The following is a 15224-nucleotide window of genomic DNA, read 5'->3' as shown; positions in this document are numbered from 1 at the left end:
AAATACTAAGAAATAAGAAATAAATAAGAAAGCACAGTTTTCACAGAAGGACCAGCAGTTTGGGTGGAGTATGTGCAAGTTGGTGGAATGGATAACTGGATCAAATGCATATCAATAACTGTCATATTAAGTACACTACTTTTGATCAACTTAACTGGAAATTGTACAAACCGCATTTTTCTGTTATGTATCCCCTAGAAAAAAAAATCCAACCAATATAGTAGAACACCCCTTAATAACTAATTAATGGCCACTTTTAGACCAACTGACATTGATTTGTAATAACAAGGGGGACCCCCAGGGGAAAGAGGACAACAAATGACCACCTTTGCACAACAAAAAATATGTTTAACTGAACTCAGAGATAAATAAGAAAACGAGAAGAAGGCTGTTGCCATAATAAGACGTGTATTAAACTTTGACTGTCTGTTACTGATACATAAAAAGGTATTAGTGAAGTGAGACTAGACTGTTAAAATGCTTGAACACCACTACTAAGAGGTCTAGAGGATCACCCTATGATTGTACCGGATAATTTGAGGGATGCCTAGATCTTAATAAAACATATTTCAAAGTATCTAAAGGACTAGTCTTCATATGGCAAAATTAGGATTAGCTGTAATAGATTTCTTACTACCCCTTACTTAAAGGGATAGTCTACACCAGCATTTTTATTGTTTTAAAAGATAGATAATCCCTTTATTACCCATTCCCCAGTTTTGCATAACCAACACAGTTATATTAATATACTTTTTACCTCTGTGATTACCTTGTATCTAAGCCTCTGCTGACTGCCCCCTGATCACATGACTTTTTATGTATTATCTATTGAAATGCATTTTAGCCAATTAGTGCTGGGTTGTGCACAATATTATCTCTATGGCCCACATGAACTAGCAGTCTCCTGTTGTGAAAAGCTAATACAAAAATCATGTGATAAGAGGCTGTCTGTAGTGGCTTAGAAACAGGAAGATATTTATAGGTTTAAATATTATAAAGTATATTAATACAACAATGTTGGTTGTGCAAAGCTGGGGACTGTGTAGTAAAGGCGTTATCTATCTTTTTAAACAATAACAATTTTGGTGTTGACTGTCCTTTTAAAGGGTCATAGTCTGTAACACTTATTATGCAGGAGTCAAAAACAGGCATCTCTAGAGTGAAAATACACAACTTTTAGAGAGCAGAGTTAGCAAACTTTAAGGTACCTTTACATTTTATAACCTGCCAGTATAACTCCAGGCTAACTAATTTTACCATATGACCAGAGCCTTGATGCCTCATATGGAAGCTGGTGAAACAAGATGTATAACCTCTATCCTGTAATTAAGAGCTTATAATTAGCACCCTGAACGTACTACGCCCCCTTGTCCCAGCCACTGACAACAGAGCAATACTCAATTTAACATCAGTGTGAATATGAGAAGGGGAGAGCAAGATAAAACAAAAGCTTGTTCATTATATCTGAACATTTCAGCCCTAAATCAAGCGTATAACATAACTAAACACAAACTTGTGATAAAGAAGTGCCTGTTAATACAGTGTGCAATTCCCATTCATGAACACTATCACTTAAAAATCTTTCTTATTGCCAAGGTTATATAACAAAGTATCTCTGGTGTCAAGCAATGTATAGAATGCTTTTCCATAGCATGGGGGATACTTATGGCTTAAAGCGATTGTAACAAACGCTAGGATTCACCATAACTAAAATTCAATGGGAGTTTAAGTGATCAGATCTAAAAAAAAGGTCTTAAACTCACACTTTCTGTGCCGTTATACACGGCTAAACTCGACGGCTCTGGCTGTCCACAGCACATCGGTCTTCTACCAATGAGCTGCCGCTTGCACTTCTGAACCAATTTAATATAGAAACCTGTCAGTTGACATGCATGGCTTTTGGTTCAGAGGTGCAAACTTCACCTCATTGAATGACATCGTTGTGCCGCGGGCGGTATAAGACGATGAGTTTAGCACTGTGCAACGGCACAGAAAGGTTGAGTTTAGCACCCCTTTTTTTTTTTTTTTAGATCTGATCACTTAAACTCCCCTTGATTTTTAATAATGGTAAATTCTAGCATTTGTTAAACGCTTGGATTTACCATCACTTTAAAGTGATTGTAAACTTTAGCTAATCTTATGCCATATATGTAATCTTTAAAAAAAAAATTATGTGTACTTTTTTTTTTTTTTTTTTAAATCTATCCATGAAAAGGTTAAAATCTGTGCCTATAGTAATGCTTTAATTACAATGTTATGCCGGCCCACATGGATTAACTTTCTTATGATAATTCCAATGAACATCCAATCAGTGTGTATGTCATATGACACTCTAGAAGTCCAGTCCTTTGAAAGCCCTTAGGAAGCCTATGTAGAAAGTGGGTGGATCTGCTCTCTATGTCACAGCCCAGCCAAAAGAGGAAATGAAGGGGGCAGAGAAACAGAAGATATCAAGTAGGATGATAGATCTATTATAAAATATATAAACACTTTTTTTTTTTAATTATGCAGTTTGGCTTGTACACTAAAATATTTTTAATTGCAACATTCTTAAAGTCTGAAATTTACCATCACTTTAAGTAAATAGAATACCCTATGGCCATTTATGAATTAAGAGGCTTTTCCTCCTTGGTAAAAGGTGAAAGTGGCAGATTTTTAAAAAATATATCACTATGAGTAGTGATAATAATCCTTCTATAACTTCTTATATCTTTTTTTTTTTTTTAAATACTTTTTATTGAGGTTCAGATATTGGCATACAAAAAATTGCAGCAAAATTCCATTACAATACAATGTTTTGTTAGCATAGCATAGTTCACATTAGTCAACATAAAAATAACAAAGAGATTAGCTGCCTAATTGTTACAGAGAGAAAAGTATCCAAAATACTTTAAAAATTACACTGTAATATGAATATGCTAGTTCAAGTTTAAACCCTCTCAGTAGATCATGAGGCCACTTTTGGACCTCAGAGAAGCTATTATTTTAAGAGAGGATTTCCTAGAATAAAGGAGACCACTTATGGGACTCAAAAGAAGAACCTCAGGTTTTATAGTATAGCAAACAATGATACCATCACAACAATGTCATTCAGTAAGACTCCCGCAGATATGGTTAATGGAACAGCATATACGAAGAGCATTTACCATTTGAGCCATTCTTAGGAGCACAAAAAAGTTTAAGTACGTTAAAGATGCAAAACTGTGTCCCAATGTAGCTAAGAGAATGAAATAGCAGCTGAGCCACACGAATATAGAGAATCTATGAAAATATTTAGCTATAGAAGTCTCATGTGCTTAACTAAAAGGGGCTCTCAAACCTAAAACCCCCATCTCTATAGATCGTAGGACTGACATCACAAGGGGGTAGATAATAAGTATCTGCTGCAAAATACTCAATGTATGTTCTGATGGAATCCGTATGCGAGGATGAACATCTATGTAGCAAAATAACATGTACAATGCAATGGACCTTTTCGGAAATCACAAATATCTGGCAAACCTCACTGACTCCTTTGCTAAATAAAGTAGAGGAAGGCTTTTCCCAGCATATAACTAAATATAATAAACAAAGGAACATTTTAAAATAAGCTACGCATAAGAACCAACTAGATGGCACAAACCCTCACACAACATATATAATTAAGCTCCTTAGTTCTCCGAATCCTCAAAAAATTAAAAGCACAAGTAAGCTAATTAACTTTATAGAAATATAAAAAAATCCCGCATTTTAAAGTAAACCTATGGATAGACTCATTGCAGGAAATAATATTAGAAAAGCTGGGAGCAAAAGGGTATAAGAGTTAAATATTTCTATTTCCTGTCTGAGTCAGCTCCTTTAAGGATAAATAATAGGGAAAGCCCTCTACCCTACAGCAGGCTCTTAATAGGTTGCTAATGAAATGAGATGTACAATGTCTTGCCAATTCAAATCGGAGTATCAGATATTATATAGCCTATGCTGATAGTATTAACTGCTAATCATTTTTGCACGTTTCTTAGAGGTAGATTAAAGTTATATGCTCAGCCAAATAAGAACACATAGGCCCATATATACGATTATATAGAACACTTCAAAAGGGCATGCAAATTAAACATAGTACACCAGTCAAAAAGATAAATAAAGCCAAACTAGTACTGAGTACAGGAGTCCAGCGATATAAATTGGTGTACTATGGGCCACAACTTCAAACATCACGATTTCTATTAGAGTGCGTGAGTCCCAAACTCAAAAAGGTGCGCAGTTCAGGAGCAGAATACTATACCGGGCCTGAAGATCTAGGATCCACCACTATACCTAAAATGTCACCCAACACCGACTTTATGAGGATACTGAAGTACTGAGAGCCTTCTAATGACTGGGCAATCTTCTGCAAAACGAAGTCCATGACTGAGTCTGGTGTACAGCCTATGTAGATTCCTAAGGCAGTAAAACAACAGCAGGCCGCCCAAAGCCAATGCTCACCGGCAGGGCCACACATTTGGGAGCCAGCCGCTTTACCCCATGCGACCACACAAGCGGCATCAGTCCGGCGATCCTCACAAGAGTAGATACCAGCAGTTTTGGCTATTAAAGGGACACTGAACCCAATTTTTTTCTTTTGCGATTCAGATAGAGCATGCCATTTTAAGCAACTTTCTAATTTACTCCTTTTATCAAATGTTCTTTATTCTCTTGGTATCTTTATTTGAAATGCAAGAATGTAAGTTTAGATGCCGGCCCATTTTTGGTGAACAACCTAGGTTGTCCTTGAAGATTGGTTGTTAAATTCATCCACCAATCAAGAACTGCTGTCCAGAGTTCTGAACCAAGAAAAAAGCTTAGATGCCTTCTTTCTTATATAAAGATAGCAAGAGAACAAAGAAAATTTGATAATAGGAGTAAATTTGAAAGTTGCTTAAAATTGCATGCTCTATCTTAATCACGTAAGAAAATTTTTGGGTTCAGTGTCCCTTTAACCATCCGCTAATGAAGAACCCTCTGTCCACACTTGTATCCTTCTCGAGTGTCTGCATTTCACGGTCCTGCATGACAATTGATTCACACGCACCTTCCAAATTTTCCTCACCGGCATCTACTTCTGGCTTCCTGGTCTCAGATGAGGCATACTTAATGAGAATACCCCCAGCACCCGATAAGACACTGTAAGTCGTCTCTTCCACCATATCAGGCCCAGTATATACCTTTTCATTACACTGGGCTCCTGCTATTGCCATGAGACTATCAAATCTGCTGTGCATCTGCTGCTCAAACTCGGCAAATAAGGCTTGTAACTTAACATATAATGCTTCTTCTATGGTCAAAGAAAATTCTGTGCAGATAATCTTAGCTTACTCTGTGTTCCGAAGATGTGTAGATATGTTTGAAAAGAGTGAAGCGTGCTGTTATTCACTCAAACTCTGGTTCCCCAGGGTGCTGGAGGCTTTCCCACACTGGGACGCCAAACCTGCAACAGTCCGGTCTGGGGAGTTCAGTATCGTAAAGATAGTTATATGTTTCACTCCGGCAAACCTTCAGCTATCACCTACAATAGAATATCCTGCCAGATGGCTTCCACAGTTTGAGATACAAGGCGGAATGTATATCCCTATTACAGAGCTCCCAGATTAGCTGCCATCTTGGGCCATAGCCCGGACACTCCCCCTCTATATCATCTTATAGCGTACATACCAAAAATTATTCTCAGTCCCAGCGCTATCAAACAATATAACTATAACCCAACATTCTTAAAGTCTTAATTTTACCATCACTTTAAAGGGACATAATACTCTTATGCTAAATCACTTGAAACTGATGCAGTATAACTGTAAAAAGCTGACAGGAAAATATCACCTGAGCTTCTCTATGTAAAAAAGGAAGATATTTTACCTCACAATTTCCTCAGCTCAGCAGAGTAAGTTCTGTGTAAAAAGTTATACTCAGCTGCTCCCAGCTGCAGGTAAACAAATTTAAAAAAATGAAGAAATGAACAGCAGCCAATCAGCATCAGCAGTGCTGAGGTCATGAACTCTTTTACTGTGATCTCATGAGATTTCACTTAACTCTCATGAGATTTCATAGTAAGCTTCCTTTACCTGATTGGTGAAATAAGATGAGAGTGCACGATGCTAGTCCCTTCAGATGTCCCAGGACAAACACACTAAAATGCTGCTTAGAAATCCTTTACAATGGGAGGTGGCTACTGAGGAACTTTTGAGGTAAAATATCTTTCTTTTTTACATAGAGATGTTCAGGTGATATTTTCTAATCAGCTTTTTACAGCTATGCTGCATCACTTTCAAGTGTTTAAACATTTGGGTATTATGGCCCTTTAAGTAAACAGCATAACCATTTATGAAATAAGAGGCTTTTCCCTCTTTGGTAAAAATATATATCAATATGGAGTAGTGATAATAATCCCTCTATAACTTTATATATCATCTTATAGCATAAATACCAGCGCTATCAAACAATATAAATATAACCCAAAATGATGACCTTGAGATGCACAAATTACAATATATTTATATTATCCCAATTATTGAATTGCAAAAATATTTAATTAACAAGTCTTCAGATTGATAGTTTTTTTTCTTTTCCTAGAACACATTTTAATTAAATTCATACATTTGCATATTTGGAGAGACTGCTGCCAGTATAAAATGTAAAAAAAAAAAAAAAAAAAGTTACAAGCTCAAAAGGACTGTTTTACTTGTCACATCACACTGGGTCACTAATATCTTGTACCCTTTTTTAATGTTATTAGCACATAAACAGATACAATCTATCACATATTGTTAGCCAATATTAATGTATTACCTTGGATCAAATACCCCTGGAGTGCGACATGAAGCTCCGAAACAGGACTGCAGCATCATGAGGCGATGGTTCATCTTCTCCAAGATCTCCTGGTCTATGGTTTTGGCAATGTTTTGCAGCTGGTTAGGATCTGCTGTCAGATTATACACTTCCACAAAGACCTGTTTTCCATATAAAAGCAAATACCAGGACATTTGTTTGTGCAAATAAACATGCAGAAGTAACTGAAATAACATATGTATTTATCTCCTTACCTCTGCATCATCAAACTCACAGTACTGCAAATCATAGGATGAGGAGACTGTTCTTACACAAGCATATGTGTTGTTATACGAGTCTTCACAAACACAGTCTGGGTAACATTGCTGGAAAAGGAGAAACAAACATATTTTACACATTGCAGATCCTAAGAAGGAGCCCATTAGAAGTGGCATACACACGTATCTCCCAATCAACGTCCCTGCTTCGTTCAAGAGCTGCAATGTGCTGCAGCTCCTGGGTAGAGAGGTTAGACACAGCACTGACAATAGTACAAACATAAACATGCTCTAATTAAAGGGACACTAAACCCAATTTTTTTCTTTCATGATTCAGAGAGAGAATACAATTTTAAACAACTTTTCAATTTACTTTTATTATCTAATTTGCTTCATTTTTTAGATATCCTTTGTTGAAGAAAGAGCACTGAACATGGGAGAGCCAATCACACAAGGCATCTATCTGCAGCAACCAATCAGCAGCTACTGAGCCTATCTAGATATGCTTTTTAGCTAAGAATATCAAAAGAATAAAGCAAATTAGATAATAGAAGTAAATTAGAAAGTTGTTTAAAACTGCATGCTTTTTCTAAATCATGAAAGAAAAAAATTGGGTTTCATGTCCCTTTAATTACAGCAATTTATTATTGCATTAGCAAGTACATTTTAGTGTATCCTCTTATGGAAATTATAAAACTTTACATAAAAATACTTAACAATTTTCATATAACTGCATGTAATAGACATTATAAAGAAGAATATGCACAGTTACTGATCTAAAAATCCAGCATAAAACCTTTTAAAAACTTGCTTAGAAGCTCCCAGTTTAGCACGGTTGATGAGGTTAGGCTGGGACACCCAGTGAAAGGGGCTGGGAAAGCAGAAAGAGCAGACTCCCCCCCTTTCCTGCATATGAAAAGACATATTAAACAAAGAGGAGAAAGCCAGAATCTGTAGACTACATCTGATACTTTGGGCTTGGTTAGAAGTCTGAAAATCAGCATAATGTTATTAAAGGGCCATGATACCCAAATATTGAAAGACTTGAAAGTGATGCAGTATAGCTGTTAAAAGCCGACTAGAAAATATCACCTGAACATCTCTATGTAAAAAAGAAAGATATTTTACCTCAAAATGTCCTAAGTATTCAAACCCCATTGCAAATGACTTTAAGCAGCAAATCAGTATGTCTGTCCTGGGACAGCCAAGGGAGTGAGCCTCGTGCACACTCCTGTTATTTCCCTATTCAGTTTAAGAAAGTTCACTATGAAATCTCATGAGAGTTAAGTCAAATCTCATGAGATCACAGTAAAAGAGTTCATGACCTCAGCACTGCTGATGCTGATTGGCTGCTGTTCATTTCTTCATTTTTTTTAAATTTTTTTTACCTTTAGCTGGGCTGCAGCTGAGTATAACTTTTTACACAGAACTTACTCTGCGGAGTTGAGGAAATTGTGAGGTAAAATATCTTCCTCTCTTACATAGAGATGCTCAGGTGATATTTTCCTGTCAGCTTTTTACAGTTATACTGCATCAGTTTCAAGTGATTTAGCATATGGGTATTATGTCCCTTTAAAAAGTAAGCAAAACAATACATTGTTGCAAAAACACTCCCAGATATCACCTACAAAACATTTATGCAAAGAAAAATCTAATGTACAATATCCCTTTAATACTGATACAAGCAGAGCCTACTGAACTAATGGTGTTGAAAAAAATGTTTTTGCACTTGAAATTTTGGAACAGAGATGAGAAATATAAAAAGCGCTAATTTCACTTTTTATTGTTGCATATTGTCATGCAAAATAAAACATTATTAAGGAGCACCAATACTGGTACAAAATAACTTTTTTAAAACCATACAAAAACTATGTTCTGGCTCAGGTCTCTAAGTGGCACTCACCAACATAGAAACCCAAAGCACCACCATTTTTTAGACGTCTTAAGACCTCTCCTATGTATATCAGTTAACACGTTATTATATGGAAGGGCTTGGCGAGTGCTACTCAGTAAATTGAACCATTATATGGACATTCCATTAAATATATTTATACTGGCTCACTCTAGTGGAATAGTGACACTAAAAACACAGGGCTTTTGGTTTTTAGCATTAACGTGATAATCATTTCAGTGTAGATCTTTAGTCACTAAGATTTTAGAACTTTGGATATTTTATTTTAAAAATATTAGTTTCAATGAAACCATAAAAAGATTTATCGTTATAAATAGTAAAGTTCTGAAATGATTTTTTTAATTAACAGATTAAAAGGTCATTTATTTTCTCAGAAAGTTTGTTTATGAAACATGTATATGAGTTTTCCAGATATGATATATATATACTGGTGGTCCTTGGCGTACATACATACAAATTTATTGTTTTATTATTTCTTTTAATTAACAGATCCTTTAAAGTAAAAACGCTGGTTTATTTTATTTTTTAGGGATTTTCAGTATATTGTAAATTTTGATATAAATGTATATTTATTTATTTATAAGAAATTAGATTGTATCACATTTATTTTGTAATTTGAGGTGCACAGTTTACCATTTGCAGAACTTTGAACCTATAGTATTTGTACCAGTTCCAGAGGACTCTCATTTGCATTTGCTTCTGCTTCATTTTGTGGATTCAGCTCAGATTGAATGATTTTTTATGTTTTAAATGAATATATACCTCATACATTACCTTTTCAGTGATTTCTGTGAATTTATAATACATAAAAGGGACATGAACCCAAAAAAAATATTTCATGATTTACACTGAAAATACCATTTTAAACAACTTTCTAGTTTACTTCTATTATGAAATTTGTTTCATTCTCTTGGTATCATTTGTTGAAGGAGCAGCAATGCACTACTGCTTTCTAACTGAACACATGGATGAGCAAATGACAATCTGTATATTTATGCAGCCACCAATCAGCAGCTAGAACCTAGGTTCTTTGCAGCTCCTGATCTTACCGAGATAAACCTGTCAGCAAAAGGATAACAAGAGAAGGAAGCAAATTAAACAATAGAAGTAAATTTGAAAGTTGTTTAAAATTGAATGCTCTTGTTGAATCATGAAAGAAAAAAAAATGGGTTTCATGTCCCTTTAATTCTTCAGTTGAAAAATTATTAAAGGGACAATAAAAAACTTGAGATATTTATGTGTTGTAAAAACAACTTTGTGATACAATTTAATTTAAGGGGCAGTAAAGGCAAAATTAAACTTTCATGATTCAGATAATGCCATTACTGAGAACTTTCAAAATAACTTCTATTATCTAATTTGCTTTGTTCACTTGGTATCTTATTAAAAAGCATATCTAGGTAGGCTCAGGAGCAGCAATGCACTGATAGCTGGCTGCTGATTGGTGGCTGCACAAATATGCTTCTTCTAATTGGCTACCCAGATGTGTTCATCTTGCTCCCAGCAGTGCATTGCTGCTCCTTTGACAAAGGATACCAAAAGAATAACGAATAACTGCAAAACGATGTGATTTCCACTAACACGATCACCATGATTAGACTTGTTGTTAGCAGAATCAAGCCCTGACTGGCTCCTGCAAATAAGGCTAGTGGTGGGTGGATTTTTGCTATTGAAAACAATTGCAGCACAAGATGTTAATTTATTTTAAAAGTTTTTAAACTTTGCTTGTATGTTTTTCTGTAGCAAGACAATAGAAATGTATTGTAATTACAAGGTGTTTACTGTCATTTTAATAGTGACTAAAATCTAAAGTTCAAACCCTTTGTTTGTTTTTAAAGCACAATTATTTTTACAAACAACATTTTAAGAAAATGGAATTACTTACTGAAACACCAGGTCCCAGCGCAGGACAGGTCGGATCGGAGGTGTTAAGTCCTTCTCCTTGATATTCAACTAAAAGATCTGTCCTCCAGGTCACATTGTCATTTTTCTTTAAAAAAAAATGAACACAAAAGCAGATTGACTAAGTGATACACCACCAAACTTTCAAAAGCACAAATGCAGGCTTATGCTTTCATATAAAGGTCAATAGTCAGACTGAACATTCGGATCGTAAACATTTTGCGGACAATTTATTATTTTATGATTTTAAATGTAATGTTTTATACTTGCCAAAATCTTTAAGAATGACATCCCATCCATCTGAGTTGTATTCAGGTCAATGCCAGCAATATCCAGAATAGTAGGACCTAGATCAATGTTTGCAACAAGTGCCTGCAAGGAAACGCAATGAGCAGAGGTTGCTAATTATTAAACACAATTATATAAGTCTTTAATCAACTCTTGGATGTAGAAAACTCATCTTATACGCCAAATGGGAAGGAAGTAGCATGAACAGCAAGTATTAACCATATGACTCAAATTAATCCTCCAAAAAACATAAGCTATTGCCCATGCAATCATGGGTGTCCACAAGAATTTTTCTAGAATGGGCAAACCAAAATTAAATAAAAATATATAAATATAATAAATATATATGCATTGCTGGCCAGAGGTCAGAAGCAAACTACAGCTAAACCCTCTGGCGCAACATTTCATGCTAACGGACAAGACATGGGTTAATCCAAGCCTATAAAATGCCTTTAACACCTATCAGCAAGCAATAGCTTAACCAGCCATAATCGGAGGAAATCATTATACAGCCCCTCTGGTGAGTCAGAAGGTTTAGTAATGCACATTTTGGGGGGGAAAAGATAATTTTATAAGGGCGCCAGATTAGTTGAAGAAACAAAAAATAAAAACCTGGACATAAAAGGAATAGAAAAATGAATATATAATATAACCAACTTAAACACACATTCATAAGAATTATGCATTTATGGCAACCTGTCACCCCTTAACACCCATCTAATGTCTAAGACACAGAGATTTGGGTAAAGGGGAGTGAATTCTTGTGACCACCTGGCCCAAGCAACACTCAGCACACCTACCTACCATGTCCTTACACAGCTGCACATACTACCTGCCAAGATGTATTGAGGTTCTAGGATGTGAATCCACAGCTTGTGTTATTTCTATATATACAGAGTCAGATGGTACAATAGAGATGTGCACCAGTTGCAGTTAAAAGTCCATAATAAATTACCCTAATCTTTATACATTTAAATGATGTTATTTTTTTTTATGAATTTGCGTCTTTATTTTTTAAAATCACCTAAATTGTACCTCAAAGTCTGCAAAATAGTCCCACAACAATCTTTTTCCAAATGCCCCATTTTTTTGCTGATCAGACATGGGAGCGCACACACAACAGATGATCACAGTCAACACAAACTAACATGCTAGCATAGGAAATGGTTGCCACTAGCAACGTTTACACAAGCTCTCTTAGTGTGTCAGTTTAGGAAAGCATCTGCTGCCGTATGTGGAAATAAAGTAATCTAACCCCTCATGTAATGTTTGGGCATCATGTAAGGTTTCTATATATATTTTCGCTATCTGGCAGAGAGGTGGGGTTTCCACCTCTTAGCCAATAGCATTGCGGGAAAGTATTTTATACTTCATGAACGAAAGTCCCCTTTATTTGTTCCAATGGTAAATCCTAGCGTTTCAGAAACGCTAGGATTTACCATCACTTTAAAAAGGTACAGAATTTTAATTCCAACCTCTCTAGGGGGTGCGGGCCAAGCACAATTTTCAGAGATATTAAAAGCAAGCAATATAAATAATGGCTTTATACTACGATGCTGCTTTAAATTTTGATAAATTCGTTTAAAATGAATTCTGTTTTGGAGTTTCATATCCCCTCAAGTAAACACATTTGTAGTTCGAACATATTCAAACCTTATTTTATTTCAAATGCGGCAAACTAAAGTTAGAGGGGTTAATTTATGAAGCAGCGGATGCTGCTTCCGACCCACTCCGCTTCAGTTCCGCCTAAAGCAGAAGTTAAGAAGCAGAGGTCCCAAGACCGCTGCTGCTTAACTCGTCCGCCACCTCTGAGGTGGCGGACAGCAATCAGCCCGATCGAATACACCCCCTGCAAGCGGTGCAATGATAAATGCAGAGAGCGTATGCTGTCGACATTTATCGATGTGCGGCGGACATGATTCGCTATAGCGGATCAGGTCTGTCCGCACCATGATAAATTTACCCCAGAGTGTGTGTATTTGACAGTAATGTTTTGTATTATAGTAGATAATTCTCCCATATGTTTTATTTTGGCTCTGGCAGGGACATAATTACAAATCAGACACTAACTATATCTATTCCATTGTTGTTAATTACCCCCCCCCCCCCCCGCCCAACAAACTGCTGGGTATTTAGATTTAAAAAAAAAAACCCAACAAAAATCTAAATTTTAAAAAAAATGTCACCATTGCAGTCTGATCTCTGGTTTTACCTTAGATGTCTGGTTAGCAGCGATCCCAGGACCACGAACAAGTAGCGGAACTTTAATATCAAACTCATAAAGCTGTCTCTTGTCTATGGGAAGTGAGAACTGTCCTGTAACAAAACACAGGATACAAAATATCTAAGCTAAAATGATACAGGACATTAAAATCATTTAAAAAAAAAGCAATATCCATGCATACACAATAACATTAACACCATTTCTAAATACTCTTATGAAAGGGATATGTAAGTGAAAATGTAACATTCATGTTCCAGAGAGAATGTACAATTAAAGCAAAATAAATAAATAAAACAACTTGCCAATTTACTTCTATTATCAAATTTAGATCTTTTTCTTTGTACTGTATATTTTGTGGACACTTTGTTACCGTTAGCTGCTGCTTAGTGCTCAAGAAATGTGCACACTCCTGAGGCTACCTTAGTATGCTGTCATGGAAAGAAGTTGTTGCGAGTGCTTACAGTAAAGCTGCTATCCCCTATATATCGGCTTCAGCTTTCTGCATCTATATGCTTGTTAATCTAATGCTGAGGTCCCATACAAGTTGTTTGTTAATTATGATGTATGGCTTGATTTTTATTCTGTGACCCTTATTGTGGTTTATCAATTAAAGAAGAATCAACGTCAGGACTGGCTGTAATTACGTTTTCTGTAACCTCTTGCAAGCACTGACATCTAATGGACTCAGCCTGAATATTGCATTTTATACTAATTTGTTTTTCACATCTATTATTTGACTGATCATTTCTTATGTAACATATTTGTACAGTTTAATTTTGACTACTATGTCCAGTTAAAAAAAAATCATAAATAATTATTTGTTCAATTTCTGTACTTGCATATACAGTCAGCTGCTCCAGACACTGGAATAAGCCAGGCACGTACATTCACTCTTTGTGAGTGTTCACTCAACATTACATAACCTCACTGACATTTCACATGTACAGTCTCATAAGCAAAACAAATCATACTTCTTAACCAGAGGGAAAGAGTAGTAGAAGTGGCCTTCTGACCCTTACGTTTTCCAGAGAAAACGACAAACAGGGCAGAAAATTGCCGAAAATCTTTAGTAGCTTGAAGGTAAAATTTTAGAGCACGCACAACATCCAGGTTATGCAAAAGACGTTCCTTATGAGAAGGAACAACAATTTCCTGATTAATGTTTCGATTTGACACCACCTTGGAAAAAAAAAACCAATTTAGTACGAAGGACCACCTTATCTGCATGAAAAATAAGGTACGGGGAATCACACTGCAGAGTTGAAAGATCAGAAACTCTGCGAGCGGAAGAAATAGCAAGGAGAAACAAACTTTCCAAGATAACAATTTTGTATCAACAACATGCATCAGCTCAAACGGAGTCTGCTGCAAAACTTTAAGAACTAGGTTAAGGCTCCAAGGAGGAGCAACAGGTTTAAAACACAGGCCTGATTCTGACCAGGGTCTGAACAAAAGCTTGAACATCTGGTAAATCTGCCAGACGTTTGTGCAAAAGAATAGACAGTGCAGAAATCTGACCTTCAGAGTACTGACTGACAAACCTTTCTCCAGGCAATCCTGAAGAAAAGATAAAATTCGGGGAATCCTCACCCGACTCCAGGAAAAACCCTTAGCTTCACACCAAAAAAAAAAAAAAAAAAAAAAAAGGTATTTACGCCATATCTTATGGTAAACCTTGAGTGTAACAGGTTTACGAGCCTGAAGCATAGTATCAATGACCACTTCCAAAAAACCACGTCTAGACTAGGCGTTCAATCTCCAAGCAGTCAGCTTCAGAGATCTAGATTTGGATGGAGGAATGGACCCTAAATTAGAAGGTCCTTCCTCAGAAGTAACCTTTAAG

The 15224-nt window shown here is 36.0% G+C and overlaps 2 protein-coding genes across 2 annotated transcripts in view; one reads left to right on the top strand and one right to left on the bottom strand.

Moving 5' to 3' along the window:
- GNS (glucosamine (N-acetyl)-6-sulfatase) overlaps window positions 1-15224 on the bottom strand; it is a 96036-nt gene that overhangs the window by 12186 nt on the left and 68626 nt on the right. Inside the window, exons 9-13 of the mRNA XM_053716859.1 lie at window positions 13370-13473; window positions 11140-11241; window positions 10853-10957; window positions 7053-7163; window positions 6799-6959 (exon numbers count right to left, since the gene is read on the bottom strand). Coding sequence (XP_053572834.1) covers window positions 6799-6959; window positions 7053-7163; window positions 10853-10957; window positions 11140-11241; window positions 13370-13473 — 583 coding nt within the window. The remainder of the gene's footprint in view (window positions 1-6798; window positions 6960-7052; window positions 7164-10852; window positions 10958-11139; window positions 11242-13369; window positions 13474-15224) is intronic.
- The window catches only part of LOC128662856 (adipocyte plasma membrane-associated protein), a 284431-nt gene that overhangs the window by 243041 nt on the left and 26166 nt on the right, over window positions 1-15224 (top strand). The window lies entirely within an intron of this gene.

This window comes from Bombina bombina, chromosome 6 (assembly GCF_027579735.1).
Source record: "Bombina bombina isolate aBomBom1 chromosome 6, aBomBom1.pri, whole genome shotgun sequence".
NCBI lineage: Eukaryota > Metazoa > Chordata > Amphibia > Anura > Bombinatoridae > Bombina > Bombina bombina.
This window is presented reverse-complemented; position numbering and strand designations above follow the sequence as displayed.